Source organism: Rhopilema esculentum, chromosome 10 (genome assembly GCF_057945365.1).
Source record: "Rhopilema esculentum isolate cy_ngs chromosome 10, ASM5794536v1, whole genome shotgun sequence".
Lineage (NCBI taxonomy): Eukaryota > Metazoa > Cnidaria > Scyphozoa > Rhizostomeae > Rhizostomatidae > Rhopilema > Rhopilema esculentum.
In genome coordinates, this window is record NC_142824.1 from 4,400,169 (window position 1) to 4,424,951 (window position 24,783).

Consider the following 24,783-nt stretch of genomic DNA (forward strand, 5'->3'; position numbering starts at 1 on the left):
CTCACTTTTGTTTTCTGGCTAATTTCACTAGAAATTGTCACCTTAAAGGTAAACTATCTACAAATTAACGAAATCATTCTAAACTGTTTTACTATTCTACCATTGCAGCTCGTCTATTGTGTAAAAGTGTCCGCAATATTAAACCAACTTGAGCCCTGGGGAAGATCAGGCCCTAAAACAGATGAAGAATACGAAGATAGTATTAAAGAATTGAAAAAATGTTTGGACAGAATAACGGTCAGTTTACTGTAGAGAAATATTTTGTTTTATTTATAAAGCCTGTATTAACGTTGCTTTTTCGTTTGTTTCTGCTTTGTCAGTGACAAACTTCACTTACGATTCCTGCTAAAACATCAAGAAGAAACATATCAAACACGACCAACTTTTCCACAACAAAAAAGTCGATTAAGTTTGAGAACCTGATAAAAAAATTTTCATTTAAATTTAAAGAGTTAGAATTTTTCAAATCTTGCTCGTTATGCTATAAATCTTGGCACTTTTAAACTTTTAAATTGCCTTTAAGCTTACAGAAATAAGGACGTACATTTTATATGACTTTATTTTGTTTCCCGAACAACATGACAGGGTGCCTTTTTAATATATTTGTACAGTAGGTAGGTTTTTAAATAGTGTTTTGTTGCTTTTGGCAATGAAATTCTAATTGTATATCCATTTTTATATTTCTATTAATTACCTCTATTAGGCATCAAAAGGTAATCTTTAGGGAAACCAAGAGGTATCGTTTTAGAGCAATTCTTGGTCTTCCCTCTAAGTGTGAACCTCGTGGGTAGACCCCACCTCTAGCTTGGTTGCTGGTCAGAGCACAGGGTTAAGCATCTAACCCTGATAAAATTATCAACTAAAATTTCTTGTTGTAATTCCAGGATACATCGCAGATAATTAATTACTGTATTGATGCTACACTCAGGACATTCGATGCAACATTTGATCTCTTAAAATATGCAAAGAAAAGAGTAAGTTTTAAGTCTTATGCCAAGGCACAAGATTTATTTTTTCTTATGTTGTTACTTTTCAAACCCTATGTGCTAATCCATCTTGTAAATTTTTAAACCCAATGTCGAAGTAAATGCTGTTGTGCCCAAAGGCTTAAATGCTACTTTTAAGTGCGTCTTGCTGGTATCAGAGCCAATAGTTAATCTCTGCTTCCAAATATTGTCTTTTAACGAACTTTCCCGTTATTAATGCCCATCGATAAAGGCCAAGTATGTGAAACTGTACGTTCCTTAAAGTATCTGGACACAAAATCCCGATTGAAAAATTCTCCCAGTCATTTTAGTTGAAATTTTTTACGCATTGCTTTCATAAAAACAGTCTGAAGAAGAATTTGCTGTTTCTTGTACAAAAAATTAGGCCTAACATTTATTGACTTTTTAAGCTGGACTCCAAAGATGGAAGCTGGACATCAACTGCCAATGTGCAGTCGGTAAGAGCATTTTCTTAATTTATTTCCCAGTTTAATCTGCTATGGAGTAGAGAACATTGTCATCAAAACCTTTTCTTTAACTCTTTTTTTAATTAATAATGGTTTGTATCGGCTGAAAATGCAGCTTTAGCCTCGTAATCCAGACGAAGTGGGAGTAATAGGAAACACATCAAATGGAAGAAGTATTCCTCTGACATCCGCCATACACCATGCTAATTAATTTATATATCCCATTGCATATTTTATGTCAATCGAGTTTCAAGCATTCTATCTTAGGAAGATATTGTTTAAGAATTGCTTAAATTTAAGTAGACAGCTTATGAGCGCCATTGCCCTTGAATTATACGACTTTAGGCAAGACCTCTGTAGTAATGTATTCTTTACTAAAGCTAATACCACAAGTATAGATATTCACAGTAGGGTGAAGTTTTTTCCCGTTAAGGTGCTGGTAATATGAAGTCAACTATTTAACGACCCTTGCTAATGTTATTTCTTCCATTGTAGCTTCTTGATGCTCTGAACAGGTTAATAACATTTGAAGTCGCATTTGGCTCAAAAAAGTTCAGGTAGGCCGTAAAAACCACGCTCATCCTTGCAGTTAGTTTTTATTGAAGCTTGTTTTAATCTTAAGCGAAAGTTTTTGAATCGATCATTACTGTGCCTGCTGTGCCCGAAGGTCGTGATCTCGATCCCACTTTTGAAAATTCTATGGCTAACTTAGTTTACAAAAACTGATTATTTCTTGGTAATTTATCATCTTTTTTCTTTCACAAGGATAGATAATCTTTTAATGTATTAAACCAGCTAAAAGTATCTTATCTATTCAATTATGTCTCAAATAATCTATCCACGGGCTTGGGGCAAGGGGCTGAGCCCCCTTTAAAATGTGAATTTTTCCTTTATGCTGTTGTTTTTTAGAAGGAACTATGTAAAGTCTCAATCCAGATCAAGTACCTTATTAAGTCCCCATCCAACTCCACTACAATGTCATTCTATACACATTTTAGCGCTGATGCATGGAAATCCTTCTTAAATGCCTCCCTCTTGAACGAGGTGATGAATTGTTTCGAAACTAATGTTGCTGCAGCCATTGTCATTTGGCGTCGACATCAGGTATGTCTATGTTTCATTGAAAATCAACTGGGCTGTGACACGTAAATACATCCAGCCCTAGATACTTTTTATCGAGAACCTGTTTTGACTGCCTGTCACGGTTTTTCATTCTGTGACTCGTCTTCTTGGTGATATGATGTTTGTATTATCGAAGCTGCTTTTCACTCCTCAGTTGTAGGGTGCATGAAATCTAAAAGACATACTTGTACACGCTGTTATGTGTTGAACACTTAACGATGCTGCTGATCTACTATGTCGAGTTTAACTCTTGTTTTGATCATCAGTTGGCTAATTATTGCTTTCAGCGTGATACTCGGAGTTAAACCTAATTAATACTTTCCTGTTCTACACACCAAAGTTTGATTTTGTCATTTTATGACTTTTTTGTCATCAGCATATAATTTTTGAATTGTGTCAAACACTTTGTGTTTCTCTCTTAAGCTTCACGCATGCAAAAAATACCGCTGATAGATAGCTTTGCTTATAGCCCTTTTTCAAAGTTCAGAAAAATTTTATTATTCTTCTCTTCACCACTAGTCTGAGCTCGAGGCTGTATTTACATCCGCAAAACTAGAGCCACTACTCTCCTCAATACCCGAAAGTACACCGTCAAGTAAGATCATCAAATGGCTGAAAGAAGATTTTGTTCCTTTTGTTTTAACCAAAGTGCCTGATGGACAGGTAGGTTGATGTAATTGTCCATTTGATACATTAATATGTATATTACCTAACATTGATGCAGGAAACACGGCATTGGGAATTTGACATTTGCACTTTAAAGATAAATGAACAATCGGGTTTTATCAACGATAAAAACAAAAATATTTTTGAATAAGAAATCTATCAACTTGGCAAGCTTTCAAAGTTATATAAGATTTGAAAATCCAGGAAGCTGAAAATCTGGTCTATTTCAGTCATGATGTCATAGCATTTAAAAATTTCATTTAAAGTTTAAAGACCTATTTTACCTGTGATGTTCTTTTATCAATGCAATTATTTTTAAAGGTTCAGCTAGTGAAGTGGCTTGACGCCAGAGCAAGGAACATGGAAATTACAGAAAAAGTGAGTTAATGTTTTTATACACCTCATAGTTTATGACAGCTTAACTATTTTGTTGTATTCTTTATATTTAATCATGAATTGTTTTCTTGTCTTACTGTTACGCAGTTTTTACCACAATTTAGATCTAGTTTTATAAAATTGATTTTTATGAATATTTTGAAGGCATATTTAGAAATAAAGTAAAGAAGAGTGTTTGATTGTATTCTCTGTTCTGTAATTTAAGCATCTCTGCAAGCGAAAATTTCATAGAATTTCTTTATTATAATTTTAATTTTAAACCTCCTGAAATTCCTATTAATTTCCAATTGGAATCGGCGATTTCTTTACAGAATAAGAGCATGAAAGAAACTCTAACTTTTCTATATAAAGTTAGAATTAGTAAATGTTAGGCTGTGGAATTTTTAGACTATCAAAAGCTAATGCATAAGCCGCGTTGCAGGACAACTGGCCTCACAATGCACTAGAATTGGCTGAGGTCATGTTCAAGACATTCTCCGATGTGGCAAAAAGTAACTATGGTCAAGGAAATGCCACCCCTGCACAATTTGCCATGCAAGTATGTATTACATATAGGTCTGTAATGTGTTTAATAAATGTACTGCGTGTGTATCTTGAATAGCATTCAGCAAGCTACTCTATTTTGTGATACATCAAGTTGGTCCGTAGTGGAATTATCAATCGCAGAAAGTCAAAGAAGCTTCGCTCATCTGTATCACTAAAACCATTGACCTTTTTATAGCTCTCAATATTCTTGACTTGGTATTATAAAAATGTGGAATCATCTAAAGTATAAATAAGCCTGTCGCTGGATGACTGCATTAAGCTAGATACTACAATGCCTTCCAAAAGTACTTGGAACACCCAGCAATTTACGCTGCATTTGATATCTTTCATTCCTTTCATGAAAAAAATTACTACTTCCGCCCCCTTCCCTTCTAAAACAATGTTGATAATTTAGAGAAATATCATAAAAGAAGCGCAAAAGAAAGTGCTTCCTAAAATCCTAACCCGTTTGATAGTAAACCAACATTGTTCTGTAGGAGAGAGGGGGATGATTGATTTTGACCTTGGAAATTGACGTCAGTGTTCCAAGACTTTTGGTAGGCATTGTAGGATATGCAACTTTGAGCCGTCCTGCTCTATTCACCAGAGCGGGCCCAGCTCTGCCTTTACGGCAATGAACACTTCATTACAGACTGGCTAAACAGTATTCATTCATTATGTCCCTTCGGTCAACCGTTCAGAGTTAACACTAGACTCTACGGCCCATTTTTGAGCAAATGTCGAGTATTAGTCTTTCGTTGCCGATTGGATATATAACAATAGGTCTATTGTCTAGGCCAACCAATTGGAATTTAATAGACAATCGAAATGCGTCGGGAGATAGTGCTTTTAAGGTATATATATATATAAATGTGAGTTTTGCAGTCATTGATTATTTGAAGAAAAGAGCTGATCTACTGTATACAGAAAGCCCTCGTTCATAATCTGCGCATCGACAGACACTCATTCGTCAAGACCAAACAAACATTCATCCGTCTCACTTTTTGCTTACTTTTAACGTCTTGGTTTAATGTTATGCTATATCGTTCCAATCCATCGTCAGTGTGAGCCGTAAAAAGCTTTCGATTATCGAGTAATTGTTTCTGATTTTCTGTTGCCGTTCCAAAATTTCCCTTTTATATCTTCATATATCTGAACTATTTAACTATAGCCAGGAATTTTGTTTTTCTTTTTTCAGGTTTGCAAGCTCAGTATACCGTGCTGTGCTCCAGATAAAGATTCTCGGGTATTTTCACCTTTTTCTTTTACGTTTCTGAAGATTTAAAGGCAATCTGTTACGACATTAATTGATTATAGAACAAAGGGATTATTTATTGTTTCCAGTCCCCCTTTAATTTATCGCATTGTAAAAAATATGGCAGAGCGCTGGAATTGTGTTCAGGCTATTGTTCCAGCTATTGTCCTCGTTAACCAATCCACAACGAGATAGATTGCCTTTAAAATATAATACGTGTCATTTCAGCAGCATTTAAATGTGCAGTATCCATTTATTCTAGTTTAATCATCATCGTTTGCCAGCAGCTGATGCTTCTTTCCCGTTTCTACGCAACACAGTTAAAACTCACTGCTGCTGGAAATATGAAAATGGTTTTTCAAGTTATTTACTTTTTTGCTCAAATTTGAAATTTCTCAGAAAATAAAAAACCTTTTTTAAAATCTTACCAATCAAGTTTAGGAACAGTTTGCAGTAGCGAAATATATTTATAATATGTCAAAATTGACCACTGTGAAATAAGGCCGTCTTCAACATGGTTTGTTTTTAAATCATCTTTTCATGTTTCTCTGTCAACACATTTGAATATTTTTTAGACTGAGCAGGAGGATTCCCTAGCAGCGGCTATGACGAGAATTGCGGAATTGGTAACAAGTCTTAGAGAAATCAGCTCACTCGATAGCCAGTATGCTTGTAAGCTTAGCCTCCGTGCATATCAAAAGGTAAGAACGTCAAAAAATGATGACTCTATGGCAGTGTCTGTCTTATGGACGGTAACGTTCTGAACCAACAACATGTGCTCCTGTGATCCTTGTACCCGGACGATTTTGCAATGTGACCCTATGTCCTTGCACTGTGACCCTTTATGTGTTCTGGCACGGGTCTGATGTATCAGATCTAAAACATTAAAAATACGGAGTCTAAAATATTTCTTATAAGTGTCAAATTCAGTACTTGTTTAAGAAATTGTCAAAATAGTTTATCTTTTTCAAATTCACTTGGTTATATTGGTCTTGGGTAAGATTAATCTTTCGTAAACATTTTTTCGCTATATTATCGCTATTTAATATTATCGCTATTTAATATTATCGCTATTTAATATTATCGCTATTTGATATTATCGCTATTGAATATTATCGCTATTTAATATTATCACTATTTAATATTATCGCTATTTAATATTATCGCTATTTAATATTATCACTATTTAATATTATCGCTATTTAATATTATTGCCAATTGATATTATCGCCAAGGTAATTGCCATTTGGTGTCTCGCACGAGCTTGACGGACACAATGATTTTTTGCCAATTTACCAGTTTGTGTTTTTGGGGTCAGTGTTTATTACAATCCAACGCCAGGATGTTTTTTTGTCCTTGTGCAATCCTGTTGTTATTTATAAATGGTTTTTCCATCTTGACTTTCTTGAACTTTTATCACTGACAGGAAAATACAAAGACAATTGCATTTAGATTGCTTGACAGAGTTCTTGTGCCTGAACTGATTCCTGCTACCGTCGAAAAATACGTCAAGCCGTATGCGGCAAAACACAGCCTCATTGCAGATGAATTACTCCTTGCATACGTAGATGTAAGTAACGATTAACGTCTATTTTCTCCGTCATCGTGCGGTGCATTATGGTGATTGTAGAAACTCCTTGTATGACGTGCTTAATCATGTGACTATTGTAAACATATAGATAACACAGGACTAAAGATATATTTATAACAATTATGTTTTTAAGAAGTAAGTGATTTAAAGCCGTTTTTCATACTGAATCTAAAAATTGCATCAACTTTTTAACGTATCGGTCTTTTTTTGCATATGTTGCTGCATTTTTGTTGAAGAATGGTCTTTTGGCATTGTGGACATATCTTCATTTAATTAAAACATTTTAAATGAATAGACGAATAATGAAGATGAAACCTTGATAACTGCTTTATCAACCATTATCTACTTTATCTAGCCACAGGTTTACACTTATTCTATTTATTTCCTCTCTAAGTACTTCTAGCTAGTTCTTTCCTTTGATGCTTCCCTATTTGACATACCTCAGCTCAATAGGAAAAAGAGCATGGGGAAGGGGGGGGGGGGAGGCCGATATTGTGGGCTGCTGTCTCCTTTTTCTGCGGTCTCTGAAAAACCTGTTTAAAAAGGTCTTCCTACTGTTTGAAGTCACCATAAACGGTGTATTAAATGGACAATTTATTTTTCAGAGATTGTATGCTATTCATTGTCACTGTTTCGTTACAAAGTGTCACTTTGATGATTATGACCTCAAAAAGACTTTTATGAAAGAGCGATTTTCTGAATTGCTAATGTAAAGATCTGTGAAAGATTTTCATGGTTGGCAGAATAAGTTAATACTCTTGATCCAGAATTTTCAATGCTCTCTAACCATTTTGCATTGACAATTTCTATGCCGCACACACAACACCATCTACGCAAATGTTACAGAAAATTGGTATGTAACGAACAGGTAACTGGCACTCGCCCTCGCAGCGTTCGTCCTTCTCGCAGCTAATCAGGGGAAAGATTATGGAGGGGCGACTAAGAGTTTGCTATCGAGGAATGATTTGATTGGGGGCCAAATTCTCTTTCTTTTTTATCATCAGTTGTTGACAGTAATGTTTTAATTCTTGACAGTACTGTAACGTATTTAAAAATTTAATTGGTATGATACATTTTCCAGGATCTAATCGAAAGGCAACCCAGAATATCTTCTTCAATCTGGCATTCAAAGCTAATTGCCATCACGGAATGCATCAAAAACAAAGAGGTCAGTCTGGATTTTACCGCCAGTTGATATGAGTAAATGCCTTTGATTTTACTTAACTGTCTATGTCTATGCACCAACATTTTGATAGTTATTTTATCAATCATTTTCAAGTTTACTGAACAAGCTGGCTCATGTTAGTTTAAAGAATTCCGATCAAACAGCTCTCCTCGTAGTAAGAGTCTTTCATGCTAGTCCAACTAATCTAGATAGCACATGTTGCCCTAATCAACTGGTAGAAAGTTTTGAGTGCCCTTTGTATTATATAAGATACATTTTATTAACAGAAACTATTAACTTGTGACCAATTTTCTACGTGGATCTATTTTGAAAACTCAAAAAGTTCTTCTTACAAAGGTGCCATGTATAGCCTTCTTGCGAGTGGTAGAATATTAATACTGCCTTGCTTTAATAAGTATAGAAGTCCAATGGAAAAGCGACCTCGTGCACCCAACCAACTTTGCTCTTGAACTCACAAAGCTTAGGCTCTGGAACCCACCAGCACAGTAGTCTACTTAAGCTCTCCGAGAGTATTGTTTTATGCTTGCCTTACTTTGCCTTCCAAAGCAGAAGTCGTCTGCAGACCTGTCATATGTCCTTCATTGAATACTATTTTAAGTTTGGTTTTATATTTAAAATTAGTCACTTGCTTTCCCTAGCTGAAATGTACAGCTACAATGCGAATTATGAGTGTTGCCACAAGCCCTTGGAGCTCCGATGTCCAAAAGCTGGTAAACGCGATGATTGAGTCACATCCTAAGTAAGTTAGTCCAATACTTGTTGCTTAGTACCTTGATTACAACCTGGTCCTTACTGAAACACCTGGTTTTATATTTGTAGTATCTCATAGAATTCATTTTATAGCTACTAACATAACAACTATAACGAAGTTGTATAACCATGTACCTACTTTGGTTATCACCCAACTTTTTTATCTTTTTAAACATACGTAAAACGCTCGATCGCTGCACTTCCCAACCAGTCTTTTCCAGAAAGTTTCAAGGATTTGCTAAGCCCTTGTATTTCAAGCTCTTTTATCAGTTTACCTGTTTCACTCTTTCTAAGCTGCTCATTTCTTGCGTTCATGCTACCGTAAACAACCTAGTGATCTAAAAGCTGAAATTTTGGAAGCAGGTTTCCATCTAATAATAAATCACTTCAGCCTAAAATTTGGAATAGGTTCTTAATTTCAAGATTACTAAATATGGTAAATAAATCATAATACGCTATCAATCTTTCATTTTGTTTAAAAAGCAACCAGATTTGTCTAAAAAGGAACCAGACTTTAAAAAAGAACCTGACTTTTGGTTGAAATTTCGTTAATTTTAGTGTTAAATATTCATACTCAAATTTTTCCAGCTGATCATGCTGAAAAAACTCTGAAACAATTTAGGAATCTAAAGAACCTCATCCTATTTCGGTTCAACTTCCGTCATATAAAGGGCTATCCAAAATGAAAGGCAAAATTGTACAGTCTTATACAAGTAAGATTTTATGTATACGTGTTGTCAAAACTGTCAGTCATATGTTGTCATCTCATTTTCTCCTTTTTACGGTAGGATTTAGCTTCATTTCCTATACCTGGTAATTGTATTAATTGTTTTATTATTTTGATCAACAGCAACGAAGAGCTTAAGCACAAGTACAGGTTTGCCGAACTAAAGACGACTATGATGAAATATGGCATAAGAAATTATGGTGCTGCAGGTGCCGTTAAAGGAGAGGTAAGGAATTTGCTCATATTGAATGCAATTTTTCGAAAATATAATCCTTTATAATAGCGAGCTTTACTGTAAGAAGCAGTATGATACAATGTTTTTGCCGTCATCTATAGTATGTTACGACTGCACAGCAATATATAATGTCATTACAGCACCGAATGGTTGGTTGAAACACTTAGTAAGGTGATGTTGTATATGTTATCATACAGTATAACACGATGTGATGCAACATATAATAAACGATGCAAACTGATAAAGCGTTATTTATAGCATCGTCAATTGGAAATCGATAATATGTGTCCTTAATCAGAGGTGGCGCCTTTAATTTTAAGTGAGGAAGTCGAAGGGTAAAAAAGGAAAATTATTGCATTTACAACTATAATTGTTTAAGAAAAATTATTAGGACTTTATTTGGCTAAGAGGCAATAGCTCTCTACCAAATCCCTCTTTTCTTTGGTGCGGTCCTTGTAACTGCCAGCTTCATAAAGATCTAATATATGTGATTTTTGTTTCCTTTTTAGCAACTGTCCTTTTCGTATAAGTCGCCGGATCAACTTAATGATTATGTAATTCTGAGCATTTATCACGTGGTTGTATTGCATAAGATGACAGAAACATTCTCTATTCACAGGACACTATTCGCTACATTTTCAAATGCGACATTGAAAGTGCATTGGAAGATGCAATCCAAGTGGCTAACACCTACATCATTGATCATAAAACTGTCTATTTTCATCGAATTGAGTACTGGATCATGAAGGATAAGGTAGAGTGGCCTTGATTTCATGATGTACATTTACATTTTGAGGAAATAACGTTCAAAGTTGATGGTGTCACAGAGATCTATTTTTGGTATCTTTAGAATTTGACCCCATTATCTAAAAAGGGCTACATATCTGACAGTTGCTGTGCAAAATCAGTTGAGCATGTTACAAATTTGCAGAAATATGGCCACAAGAGCACAGCATCTTTTTTCGTCAAATCACTATAATTTGGTCTTGTATCTAGAATCCATGAACCAGGCGAAAACAGCTGTGATCCATTACCTTGTTTCTCATTTGCTATTCTTCAGCCAATTTCTGATTTTGCACTTTGGAGGGAATTTTTAAGGTCTTTCAGGTTTAGAGTGAAAATGGCTTATTTGATGATGTCACACTTTTGTATTCTATTCCCTGTAATAATTATTTTTATGTCTACAAGGAGGTTTTGTGTTAAAGTAATATATGGGCAGGGTATGGCCACCATTTTCAAGATATGATAGTTTCTTATACGTTTTTTACATTAATGCTATATGCTACAAGCATCTCACATCTTATAAAATTTAAAGTAAACTATCTCGTGCCGTAAGTCTCCTGTTTTTATCTCTTTGGATTGAATCTGTTTAGATTGAGGAGAGTTGCAACCTCTTGCGGTCTTTAGATGTAAAAACCAGTGTTGCTGTTGCCAGTTCCATAATTTCCTGGACAATTATCACCCTTGAAGATGCACCTTTGGATGACGAGGTTAATCTTCTCTTTCTTGTATCTATACCATTTTAATGACTGCATGTAGATCTACGTCAAGAAGTGAATAGAGAGTCACCTCCTTAAGAACTGGAATACGAGAGAGCCGCAAACACACGACCTTATATATATGTGTATATGGTTTTGTATTTCTCTCAATTTATTATGGAGTAAATGCAATGTCTTGTCGCATGTTGTCTCCCAAAATTAGACCAGGTATGCAATCATTATTGGTTCCACGTAAATGCCATTTTGATTCCCGTCTGTGGTTATTGTAACTTTAAATAAGAAGTTCCCAGTCTTGAAATTGTGTGTTATTCAAGCATGAGACAATTGTCTAAAGTCACATTTATTTCTTAGGCTTTTTTGTTACCTTTTAGGACAAGATAAGCTACAACAGAAGAGTTCGTGCAGCAGTTGAAATCGGCCGTACGGTCTCATCACTAGGTAGAGGATTTAACAACTGATTGCCTGGGAATAGATCTTCTTGACTAATAAATCAGTTAATGTTATCAGTCTGTATAAACGCAGGAAGAGAAGTGCCTTTTTAAGACTTTACTCAGACTTATGTCTACCCAAAGTCGCTAGCTTTCTTGTTTACATTCTATATCGTCATTTTTGGGTGACAGCTAATGTATACTTTTTACTCTCTTTGATATTTGCGTCTATCTTTTTTAGAGTACACCATATTTATTTATAGTACTTCCTTACATTGTTAATACATCATATATTGATAACACAATAGAAAAGTTTTTTCTTTAGATTCTTGTTTCAAGAGAGACAAGCAAGAACTGATCCAAACTTTGCATAACATCCTTGCTCTGCAGGTAAGCAATTTGCAAAAGACATTAAATAGCAGAAGAACCATATTTTCTCCTTTGCTTTTCCAAGGAAACGGTGTCTTAATAGCCAGAAATTGCCAGAAATTGCTCAGTAACTCCTTTGCTTAGTTCTTATTCCTATCAATATGGTAAAACGTTTTTGACAATTCTTTTGAGTTTAAACCAGTTAGATTTGTCTATCAATTGCAGTGTCTATCAATTGCAGTGTCTATCAATTGCAGGCTTGTGGAACAACAATGTTTCTTCCTTGATCTTGATTGAACACTTAACGAACACCCGATATTATCACTGTTAAAGTTACGAAGAGTTTATGTACTGTCCCTTTTTTATGTATGTATTCAAATTGTCATTGCTGAAAAAGCAGGCGACTGGTTACTTCTCACTCTACAGTAAAATTTTCTGCTCATTTATCTTTCAGTTAAGTTACGGTATTTATATATCGCTGGAAGACTATAATGATCAGGAGCAAAAAGACGGAATTTGGAAAGACTTTGTTTCTGAAACAGCTAAAGAAAATGAAAAATCAAAGGTAGGCTAAAGAGAAAATATCTTAATTTGTGGCGACAAAATATCTGAATGTCGTAGACACTGTAGGCGACAAAATATCTAAATGTCGTAGACACTGTAGGCGACAAAATATCTGAATGTCGTAGACACTGTAGGCGACAAAATATCTGAATGTCGTGAAAACCCAGAGTTGCAACTTAGAGCCTTCCTGTTCTATGCACCAATAGCGTACGTACAGTTCTGCCTATATGGCATGGAGCACTTTCTGACAGTCTGTGTTATGAACACTAAAGAGGGACTTCATGACAGTCTGTGTTAACAGTAATTTTCATGAGTATCTATGGAAATGTCTACAAGAAAGTGAAAATGATGTTGTGTTTTTGCTTTAGTTGGTTTTGGACTCAAACCTCTGTAGTTATTTGATGAAAATGATCCAAATAGTCTGTAGCACTACAATGAAATGCTCGTAGTAAGTTAGCTTTGCTTCAGAGCCAAAATTATCGAAGATCACAGCTTTGTGCTTGTTTTTTGTATTTTTATGACTTTCCGTCGATTCGTTTTATTCTTATTGCTGATTGTTTATGTTTAGCTGGTAACCAATGAAACGAAAGACATCTCAATTAGATCTGCAAACGCTGCACGGTATGTTCTTAGAGATGTCTCCAGTTTGATACCATCTGCTTTGATGTGATTTGTTTCAAGTATAATCCTTTTAATATTCTTTTGATCAAGTTCGTCTTGATAAAATGTCAATTAATATAAATTCAAGTTAAATATGTTGTGTTAATTGATAAGAAAAGCTGCGAGTTTCTGTTAATGAAAGATCTAGAGGAGGAGTTGGGAACCTCTTTAGATAAATCTGTGCAAAGCTGAGCTATATTCTACTACAACTACAGGCAAAAAAAGTTTACATGAATAGAAGCATATATCGCAACACAGGCATTGAGTATCTACAATCAGCTTGGACAAGTACTACATTAAGTCAACGTGCAGTCAGTTAATTAAGAACTTGCTGGAAACATAAGAGGGAAATGAAGCGAGACAAAAAACGGTCATGCAACATAGACAACACATTTTACCTGAAGGAAGTACTTTCGCCATATACTTAAGAGAAGGTGGATCCGCCTTGCATTATCGCTTGCTTACTATTTTGAAATTAACATATTGTAAATCCTCAGAACTTATGTGAAAAATGGGGCACCAATATCCAGCACTGATTTTACTAAACTGCATTTTAACCAAGTTTTGGCCACAATTTGATTGCATGCGAATTGTATAAGGATTTTAATATTTTTGTATTTTATTAAATACTCTTTGCGTTTTGATATTAAATTTATTGCATTTCGATAGCCTGTTGATAGATTCTCATCAATTTTTTTTCGAATCTGATTTTTATTTTTTCATCATGATTACATCTAAAAATGTTTTGATTGTCATCTGATTGTATTTGTTTTATTTGTGTGGATTTTATATTGTAGCGATATTTAACTGCAGTTTCATTAAAAATAATTTTTGTCTTAAAAGACTTGCTGATCTGCTTGGTTTCGATGACGTCACAAGACAAAAACAAGAGATTGCAGTGTATCTCAGTAAAGGAAACACCAAAGAAGCATTGAAGATATTAAGGTTTCAATTTTCTTTCTTTTTGTTAAGCAGTAATTTAAAATTCGTGTATTAGAACCTATATTTTTCAAGTTGTATCCGGGGACAGATGTTTTTTAAAAAGGCCTTTCGAAATTCAAGAGTTGTGCGATATAACAAAAAGCTGGAGTATAACATCAACACATGTACCTTAAGTTAAACTCACCTTTTGGTCGTTATCTGGTTCTGAGGTGTGTCGGAGAAAAACAGCAAAAAATGCTATTTATGTTTTTACGTTGCTTCTTCAGTAGCCATAGAAGCACGTGGCTTTTACGGATGATGCATAAAGACGCTTGGTCGCTGATTTTTTAGTTCAATTCTATTGCCATGCTTGATTAGCTTTTTTCTTTTTATTATTTGTTGCTGTTGCTTTTTTGCATCTAAAATACATGTTAAATACATTTGTGTATGCTTCACCATGCATTACTATCTTTGAAAGAGATTTGCAAATCCAGGAGGGCTTTGTTGGCGACAACTTTATGTCAATTTGCAAAATATTTACTAGTAATTTGGGACAATATTTTTCAATATCATAGAGGAATTCAACTTCTCGAATTTCCTCCGTATTATATCCGTGTCCGTACGTCCATCCATCCGTCCGTCCGTATATACTCATATCCGTGTCCGTCCGTAGGATATATATTTTTCAACTTTCTCGCTCATTGCTAAACTCTGCTTTCTTGTATGTTTTCACTTAGGTGTGATTCTGCTTGTTTCATGAATTTCAATGTTCGTTGCTCGTTTTTCAGGAATGCGAGAAACGGTATTCCATCCAAAAAGCAGCTCTCACTCTTCAGGGAAACTTTGCTGCATTTACTAAGTGAGAGATGGAATTCAGATGAGAAAGAACACCTTCGTCAGTGGTTGTGTTATGTTGGCGATGCTCATCGGCTTGCTGCCTTTGCTACTTCTGCATGCCCAGAAGGTATTAGGCCATTGGCTTGCTCCTTAAGAGAATTGTCACTCAAGAGGCTCTTTCCATGCCAGCTTGATACATATGTTTAATCGATTAGGCACTGACGGAGGAAATGCAGCAATTATATTTTCAATGCAATACATACGATGATTGTTATATGAACCAAATATGCAGTTTCTCTGATCTCATTTGAAAGTTTGTATATATTTATGGTCAATGGAACACAAATCATGCAAGGAAGCACAAGCTATAACGGAACATCTGAAATTTGCTTGCAGGTTTAAGTTTGGAATAATTTAAAATACCTTTCCTTTCAGACGAACTGAGAGACTTTCTGGAAATCACACAGCAGTTTAGACTGGCATTGTCGGTCTCCGAACAATGTGAAAGTGCAGACTACCGTCACGATGCTTTTAGGTCATTATACAACTATGTTTTTCAATCTACATATGCAGATTAGGAGGGTAGTATATAGTGAGAGAGGTTAGGGAAAATCAGAGAAGTTTAGGCCGACCCAGGCAAACTAGACTAAATTGGAGAGGGAGTGTCGTAAAGAAGACGGAAAGGGAGATTCTTTGTTATCACAGGGAGAAAAATAGAAAGACCGAAAAGAAGCAGAAAAAAGAGGGAATGCTTTCTATACCATATCGCAAGAAATAGGAGCATTTTGATATTTATGTTATTGAATCTTATGATTCATAATTCTCTTTCTCTACGTCATACTATGTGTCATTTTTGTTTTGGAGTCAAATGGTAATGTGTGTTCATTTTTCTTGACATTTGCTATGCGAAGCTTGCAAATATTTGACTGTGCAGGTGGCATCCAGTTTTAATCATTACTTCGGTATGAAGTAATGCTTTTCATTCCAGAAGCACATCACGTTTGTAATGATTTTTGCTATTGACTAAATCTTTAGAAATTTATCTTTTTCTAGTCTAAAAAAAATCACACAATTTAAACAACATTTCCATTTCATTTCTTTACTGTAGTATTTGTTTACTTTGTGAACAGACAAACCGACATTTTTTCAAAATGGACTATCACTGAAAGATATGAAGACGATGGCATGGTTCTCTATTCCCAAGAAATCATACCGTTATTACGAAAATATCATAAACTCTGTTTTCAAGGTAAAGCGATCAAATTTATAAAATTCGATTCTAAGGACTGTCAGCTTAAAACAGTCCCATTTTATTTTCTTGCCACTGGCTTGCACGCCTGCCCTAAACTGATATATTCAATATTGAAGAGACAATCTAGTTAGTTATTCTGCTATATTTTGGCTGTACTTTATTCTATTCTTTTATTGAATTACGTGAGTAATATGATCTTTTATTGAATTACGTTAAGTGAGTAATAACTATTATTTTATGGTTAAATCAATCGCTAATTATACGACTTGATATACATTCTGAAAGTTTTTTTTATATCTCATGATTACATTTTCTTATCGTCACCTTATTATTTAAAATAAGCACTTTCAAGTTTTTGCTCTAAATAACGCCTACATTTTCAAGGAATTATTGCAATCTACAACGGGAAAGATTTGTCTACCATTTGAATAAATTTTTTTTATCTTTCAGATATTGACCAGAATGCAAAATATGAGACAAACTGCGTGTCAGGTAGTTTTACGGTCGGAGAAGGTGAGCCCTTGCGGCCAATGGTAGAAGCCGTCTCTACTGACAAGAACTTTCTGATCGATATCTTTGACTGTATCTTCCATATGGAAAACTCCCAGACAATATCATTGTTTCAAAACGACAAACCTGTGTAGGAAAAAACGATATTTCAATGATCTTATCACATTTTATGTGATAGCAGCCACTTTTTTTATATATATGAGAGCATTTGCACTTGGTTTTCCTATGAAGAATTTCCTATTAAGAATAGTGCGTCATCTTTCTCCGGATTGCGAAAAAAAGCAAAAATGCTGGACAGACTAACGTCACGTCCACAGTTTGAATTTAACCTTACCTTAGACTGTAGTATCAACAACAACCTCAACGATAGCATTCTATATTTACGACAGTTCATTGCACTCCAAAAATAAGCATTTTTTAAGGTTTCCTTTATCCCTCAACATGCCGCATAGTTTTTGATTGTCAAATGTCAATGCTAGTAAACATGTAACTATTTTTGACATTGCTGCTATACTTTATTCTGCAGTCTTGAAAGACCTTGCTGGATCAAGCAACAGTATCGTCAAAGTTCTCAGAGAAAACAACCACCAAACTCTGGCATTGCAGTACATTTTAAAGGTTTCTCATTGTTTAAGTAATTTTACCGCTGAAGCGTTGCATTACCTCTTGTTATCCTTTTAAATTTTTCATATCCCCTAACACTATATTTGATCTGAATCTTTCGGAGAAAATTCCATATTTTTAGTTGGTTTATACAGATTTGGATTGATAAGGCAGTATTAATTACGCAAGTTTTTCAGCAAAATTAGCGTTCGTTTTTATAACTGATTTGCAACTTTCGCTGGTGTGTCGCATAGAGTTCTAATGCTTTTGTGCTTCAGAGGTCAAAAGCATTGACTGATAGTTTTTCCAGTGCTATGTTCCTCAACTTATGCGTTTGTTCTTACAAAGGCCAATCTCAATCAATTTTATCTCAGTCTTAAAGTGTCAGTTAACACATAAACCAACTGCCAGAGCATTCCTTGCAAATCGACTACCATTCAGCTGCTAGTTTTCGTTTTTTAAAGCTATGAAGCCACATTTATCGATAATAATATTCCTGTTGACTGATTCTTTCTTTGTTTTCTCTACAATTCTGACAAGCTCCTTAGTTAGACTTGATCCAGTATATTTTTATTTGAGTTCTTATGACATCAATACTCTGCTATCCTTTATCAATTCGCCACACAAAGTCCCCAATAACTGGTCTTCATTTAGATCTTTAATGGCAGACTCTTTAGTCACCAAATGATACGAAGTAAGTTAATAGCGCAAGAGAAGATTTAGCTTGTTCACCATGTTATCTGTCTAATTTAATTTTTTTTCCAGTTTTATTTTACTTTATTTTTCAATTAATAATACATTTACTGTAACTGTATTTGATGTATCTCTATCAGAAAGCCGTTGTTTTGCAGTACCCATTTTGAAGTGATATCTTTCTTTCAGGCTTTAGGAATATGTCTTCAGTCTGTTAATTGTTGTGATGTTGGGTTCCCGATTCCTGAGGAGATAGAACCCCAGGTAGTCTTTCTATTTGCATTAACATTTATTAATGTTGAAAATGGAATAAAAACTTGGTTTAGTAGAAAACAGAACTCCAATTCAAGTTTGTGTGTTCAATATTTAAAAGTTGGCACCTAACATGTGAAATTCACACGCTTCTTTTGTCGCACATTTCATTTGACAGAACTTTCATGATTTATTGAATCAGCTAGCAATGCTTTCTTCTCACTCGTCACCCTTAGTAAATTTACATTATAATTTAAAGAATCAAATGCCTTGCTAAGAATGGTAGGATGGTAAATAAAGCCAACTTGAAAAGCTATATTGCCCAAAGAGTATTGATGTTATCTTAAACTTTAATGTACGACTACACTTATCCCCTATTAAGACGTATTTGAAAAATGAACCAAATATAGACAGCTTCCCAGTTTCAAAGTCTGGGAAAAGTTCCAGCAAAGCTATTAAATCTTAGTATGGATCGTGGCGGAAGCATGTCTTTTTTTTGCGTGATAAAGCTAGTGTGGATCTTAGTAGTGCTAAATATAATATTGGCCCGTCGTTCCAAAAAACGATCGATTTGTCAAACCAATTTTGCCAGTCTGGCCATTTTGTAAGATTTTCATAGAGGCTAAGTTTTTAAAATTTTTACAGCTGCTAGTACTGTGAAGCAGCGTGATTATGATTCATCTAAATTCGTGTTTCCATTCTTTGAAAAAAATAATACAAAGGACCTCGTGAAAATTTGCTAATTTCAACATATATTTTTTTCTTTTTCTGTATCAATACTTGTTAATTTTATCTTCCGTTCCATAATTAATTATTATGGTGACATTACTGACAATCAAGATAATTAAAGGACAAGTGACACGCTTTTGGCGCCAAATTTTTTTTTTCTTTTAACTTGAAGTAAAATGCTGTATGAGAGTGTTGTTGAAATATTTTTCCTTTCTGATTTCATTTTCCTACTTAAAAACCCTTTTCAAATTATGGCGGGAAATGAATCACGTGACACCGTGACGTAGATTGTGATAATTTGTTATTGCTGCTACTGGTATACAGTGCAATATTAACGTTTACAACACGCTTCTAAACGAATTCAGTTCGTCTGGACCTGTCGCGTCGTGTTTCGTAAACTCTCTATTAATTACAGGAAAATTACAGGAGTTATCACAATGTACGTCATAGGGTCACGTGATAAAAAGCAAAATCGCGCCCCCTGCGCCCCCTGATTAGAATCATTTGCTCTAAACCAGGAAAAACTTACTTCTTAAAGATGATCTATAAGTTAATGAAAAGAAAAGATAGGGTGAAAAGTGTGTCACTTGTCCTTTAATGATTTGAAATGAGATGAAGCTGTCTGGAAGTCTAAAATCGTTGTTTCAGCAATTTTTAGGGGTTCTATAGCAACCACTTTTGTGTGACGTCACTGTTGTTGTTTATTGATGACATCATATTCCAAATCCGCTAGATGATACGCTAGTTCTGTTATTGACTCAAAATCATAGCTACAATCATTCAAGAGATACTGTATACAATTGCAAGAATCAAATGAATGATATGATTTTATATTAACGTTGAATAACTATGTCGCACTTATCAATAATTATGCCTCTGTATTACTACTACGAAAGATTGCATCCAGCAAGAAGATGTTCTCCTCCATGCTGCCATTTGCCAATCAGAGTATTCATGAAATAATAAACGGCCTGTTTACCAAGGTAAGCTGCAAAAGTCAACAAATAATACCATGGATTGCATATTGTTGCTCTAGTATAATTTTTTGTTGATTGTGTCCTACGTTAAGCAAGAAATTATTTCTGCAGATGATATTATTTTTCAATATTATTTCATAATTCATTAGTTGTTTCCATTGAGTTTTTAGTGTTTGATAAGCCACCAACCTTCCTAGGTATCAACCTACTGTTAATAGTTAGAGGACCAAAGTTACTGGCCGTTAAAGGGAAATTTGCGTTTTCTGTAGGTTTTTCGTTGTGTGTAGGTAGAAGCATTTGACAAAAGGATATAAATTTTGTGCGCTGCTTTGTTTTCCAATATTATACCCTTGTATTACATTTTGCTTAACAATGCGATTACTCTTTCTTGTATTAGCCTAGTGTTCTAAAATCAAGATTATAGGAAATTGTATGCCATTTTTATCAATGCCATTTTAACAACTTCAGGTGTTGACACATCGTCACATTGACCACGATCTTGGGCTTGGCTACCTTTGCTCCCTACCAAGTAAAAATGGCATAGAGACGATGACTGCATTGAAAGGAAAGTTCGGTAGCAAGTATCGGAGAATGGAGGTAACTGATAATTCTTGTACCAGTGTTGCATTAATTCTGCAGTGCCTAGTTTAGAAATGTCTTAAAAATTCTATTCATCGATTCTTCAAGTCTTGGTTTGTACTTACGTTTAGGTATAAAGCTTCTCGTGTCATACTTCAGAATTATGCAGTTGCAGTTGAAGTCTTGGTTTGTACTTACGTTTAGGTATAAAGCTTCTCGTGTCATACTTCAGAATTATGCAGTTGCAGCCTCGCTACTTACTCTTTGCAGCTAAGCTCAAATGATAGGCATTTGATAAATCCAATCCATTTTCGTGTTTTCACCTTATTTTGCTGCTTTTAATTCACACCACCTAGAAAACAGGTTCAGCAGAAAAAGGTTGTCTAGGATAAGTCAGTAAAGTTATTGTTATTACCCACAGGCTGGTGCTTTGATTGGCGTTGACTACGCAGGCCTCAGAAGTGACACAGAGCTTCTCAAAGCTTGTCAGCAGTTGCAGGATTGCGCGTATTGGGGAAAGAAGTTTGTTTCTCTTAAGGTATTCTTATTCTCTTACTCTCTGGCTATTCTGTAATTTTTATACCTCCCTAGAGCAGACTATGGTACCTAACAGGACAAGGGGACCCAATGGCTATGTGATTACACAAGAGGGTCAACCAGGCTGTTGAATGTGATACTTTAAAGAGCTTTTATTTCGTTTTTTTTCAGATTCCACTCAAAGATGTATACGGTATGTTTCACCTTAGTGTGGAAGAGAAAGAGGCATTGGTACAGAGGCTGGCGTCCAATCCAAATGTTGATGTCACTGTTCTCATAAAGTTTTGCAGGTTTGCCTTGCTGTACTTCTCTCCTTGTAACGATTAAGCTATAGATTGACAAAAAGAAAACAAACAATAAAGTTTTGAAGGGTGAATAATAATACAAAGGAGAGAAAGGATTGAAGAACGCTATTTAGAAACGAATAAAATGTTATCATAGCTTCATACCATGTATATATGTTTTTAAATGCTTTAGTGTATAAAACAGAACAGCTGTCACCCCGATTTTTACGCTTGATGCGATCATTAGACAACTTTTTGTCCATACAGTAGTTACATATATCTGATCATGCAGTTGCTTGATGATCGCATTAAGCATGAAACCCGGAGTCTCAACTTAGAACCATCTTGTGCTATACGCCAAACCCTGTACAGCTCTGCCTTCAGAGTATTGAGAACTATCTACTATACGACAGACGGGTAAAACAATGATTTTCCTTATATGTTTTTATATGTTCAGCGCATAGTTTTAGACGTTTATTAATATTTTTCTACAAAAGATAGCGTTAATCTGATGTCACACATAGGACATGGAATTTATTCACAAAATCACCTTGTTGGTGTGCACTATCAGTGATTTAAGCATGTAAAGCTTCTAAATATATCATGAAAATATTTTTATTCTATTGCTAATGGCTTTGAAAAAAGCAAACATTTTACAACATACTTAAAGCTTTTTCGTCTGACACTCCTCAGAGCATAAAACGTCAGAATAGGTTCCGAAAAAACACGATGGAAAAATATATACCCAGTTGTGGATCGAAATAGGCCAATCAGAAAAACGCAAGCACAAGACCGGTATAGTTGACCAATCAGTGCCGCGAGCCTAAAGAAAAATTACCAATGGAGTCCAAGAGAGAAAACGAACTCCTTTTGTCTACACAATGGCGGCTTTTTCGTTTTTATGTAGATTGACTCCAAAACTGCTAGATGGAAGGACGACCGGGCTCTGCCAATTATCCGAAACATGTCGTCATTATAGAGTTTTGCACAATCTGGCTCCTCAGAGAACAGCCTCCTCGATCTTGTAGGTCTAGAAACACTGTTAAAACAAGTGATTCTGCCATTGGTCAACATCTTTTAGACAACCCAGATTGTGCAAAACTCTATAATGACGACATGTTTCGGATAATTGGCAGAGCCCGGTCGTCCTTCCATCTAGCAGTTTTGGAGTCAATCTACATAAAAACGAAAAAGCCGCCATTGTGTAGACAAAAGGAGTTCGTTTTCTCTCTTGGACTCCATTGGTAATTTTTCTTTAGGCTCGCGGCACTGATTGGTCAACTATACCGGTCTTGTGCTTGCGTTTTTCTGATTGGCCTATTTCGATCCACAACTGGGTATATATTTTTCCATCGTGTTTTTTCGGAACCTATTCTGACGTTTTATGCTCTGAGGAGTGTCAGACGAAAAAGCTTTAAGTATGTTGTAAAATGTTTGCTTTTTTCAAAGCCATTTTTAAATTCTGTACCGCAAAAAAATTGTTCATATTCTATTGCTGTTAGTTACTCTTGATTTCTGTTGCGCTTCTTTTTAAGAACATTCCGATACGATGTGGATGAAGCCCTTTACACGTATATCAGAACGTTGCTGTTGCCTGCCAGTGGCTCGAAAGGTGATCCAGCGTATAGAGAGAAGGTTTATGAAGCATTCCAGCATGTCGAATCAACAGAAAATCTCTACAAAGCTCTGCAGTCTAGCTTGAATTTGGTGTGTTTATTTTACATTAACGATGCACTTTACACATCTCTTAAGAATACCTTCCTATCCTAAGCCTGCCTTTATCATATTAAGTCACGACAGCCGGCCAAAAACACCCATAGAGCCTAATATTGACAGCGTTTTGACGGGTAGCATACTCCTGGCTTTTTCTCTACACAGTGGACTTTCAGTTTTTCTGCACTGGTTGCATTGATGTTTTAACACTTTTATGCTTGTAAGAAAGAAGCATTTGTCGTCTTTCAGGAAAAACACATAGAGCCAAAATGACGTCACAGTTGTTTCTGGTCATTTTTTAAGCTCCCCCACCTTTGTTACTAGCAACTATTCTTTTGTGTCGAAAGAAGATATATTTTTGCGTAATGATGAATGCACGGTTTCACGAATGGCTATTAGATTGCCGCAAATATATTTCAGTTTCAAAAGCACAAAATCAAGGTAAATCACATGCTAACAATCACATCTCTGTGAATATTTTTTCAGTAAAAGTTTTTCGTTTTACCCTAACAAAGTGTGAATCTTGAAAATCGTGTTATTTTATAACCAATACCCTTTTATAATTAGCGATCGAAATCGATAGTTGTAAATCACCAAAACTGACGGAAAACGATTGCATACCTCTTGATATTCATCTGATTTAACTTACAGTCTCGTTGGGGAGACGAGACTAAATTCCTATTGTTTATGGTCATTATTCTAACCATTTATCTGGACCAATGAGAAAGTGCGTCAAATGGACGTGCGCATTAGTACGTGACAAGATTGAATCCAATGACGCTACACAGCATTCAATCAAAGCTGTTGTATATCGTATTTGCATATATTAACCTAGATTTCTTTCTCACTTTGATTTGAGACAGGCGAATCCCCATAAGTGCCACGAATTTTCCTACCACAGAATGTAATATGCGATGTGAAAATAACGACATTGATTTAAACTGCGCATGTACATATAATACAAAATTTTGAAAACCTAGCGAATGGTCCGTCCGACAAATGCTGGTTCGTCTCTACTACAAGTTTTGGCTTTCTTTTCAAGCCATTGTTACCTGTTTTCAAGAAATCTTCTCAATTAGCTCCAAGATCTTGAAAGACTAATTTTTTAATCATGTCCATGTATACTTATTCAATTGTATATTACCGTGTTCTTGACAAAGATATTCCAGCCTATCCAGTGTCTGCAATAAAACTCTACGAATTGTGAACTTGTTGACCTTAAGTTATAGCTTGATTGAACAAAGATTACCCCATTATTTTTAGATAAATCCATATGATTATGAACGGCTCTTCGTTGTCATTGAAAAGATGGAAGATATCAAGCCTGGATCAGTCAATGTGGTATGCTCTTTATTATCTTGAGGGATTAGTGAAATTCCACCTAGCGTTTGGTTTCTGAAATTTTTTTCTACTATGTATTTTGTAATGGCTCATTGATATAAGAGGAGACATATTTTGGGTATCACGTTT

At 35.2% G+C, this 24,783-nt stretch overlaps 1 protein-coding gene across 2 annotated transcripts in view; it reads left to right on the forward strand.

The window, feature by feature from the left end:
* The window catches only part of LOC135692414 (kinetochore-associated protein 1), an 86,419-nt gene that overhangs the window by 14,320 nt on the left and 47,316 nt on the right, over positions 1-24,783 (forward strand). For both annotated transcript variants that reach the window (XM_065210526.2, XM_065210536.2), the window contains exons 18-50: positions 109-237; positions 885-974; positions 1,397-1,444; positions 1,949-2,010; positions 2,452-2,557; positions 3,095-3,238; positions 3,563-3,619; positions 4,059-4,175; positions 5,361-5,408; positions 5,993-6,118; positions 6,844-6,987; positions 8,090-8,176; positions 8,833-8,933; positions 9,795-9,897; positions 10,526-10,660; positions 11,280-11,396; positions 11,777-11,843; positions 12,159-12,223; positions 12,657-12,767; positions 13,335-13,387; positions 14,270-14,371; positions 15,136-15,311; positions 15,620-15,719; positions 16,315-16,433; positions 16,887-16,949; positions 17,473-17,564; positions 18,432-18,506; positions 20,120-20,206; positions 20,669-20,797; positions 21,201-21,317; positions 21,488-21,606; positions 23,136-23,307; positions 24,577-24,654. In XM_065210526.2, coding sequence (XP_065066598.2) covers positions 109-237; positions 885-974; positions 1,397-1,444; positions 1,949-2,010; positions 2,452-2,557; positions 3,095-3,238; positions 3,563-3,619; positions 4,059-4,175; positions 5,361-5,408; positions 5,993-6,118; positions 6,844-6,987; positions 8,090-8,176; positions 8,833-8,933; positions 9,795-9,897; positions 10,526-10,660; positions 11,280-11,396; positions 11,777-11,843; positions 12,159-12,223; positions 12,657-12,767; positions 13,335-13,387; positions 14,270-14,371; positions 15,136-15,311; positions 15,620-15,719; positions 16,315-16,433; positions 16,887-16,949; positions 17,473-17,564; positions 18,432-18,506; positions 20,120-20,206; positions 20,669-20,797; positions 21,201-21,317; positions 21,488-21,606; positions 23,136-23,307; positions 24,577-24,654 — 3,339 coding nt within the window. The remainder of the gene's footprint in view (positions 1-108; positions 238-884; positions 975-1,396; positions 1,445-1,948; positions 2,011-2,451; positions 2,558-3,094; positions 3,239-3,562; positions 3,620-4,058; positions 4,176-5,360; positions 5,409-5,992; positions 6,119-6,843; positions 6,988-8,089; positions 8,177-8,832; positions 8,934-9,794; positions 9,898-10,525; positions 10,661-11,279; positions 11,397-11,776; positions 11,844-12,158; positions 12,224-12,656; positions 12,768-13,334; positions 13,388-14,269; positions 14,372-15,135; positions 15,312-15,619; positions 15,720-16,314; positions 16,434-16,886; positions 16,950-17,472; positions 17,565-18,431; positions 18,507-20,119; positions 20,207-20,668; positions 20,798-21,200; positions 21,318-21,487; positions 21,607-23,135; positions 23,308-24,576; positions 24,655-24,783) is intronic.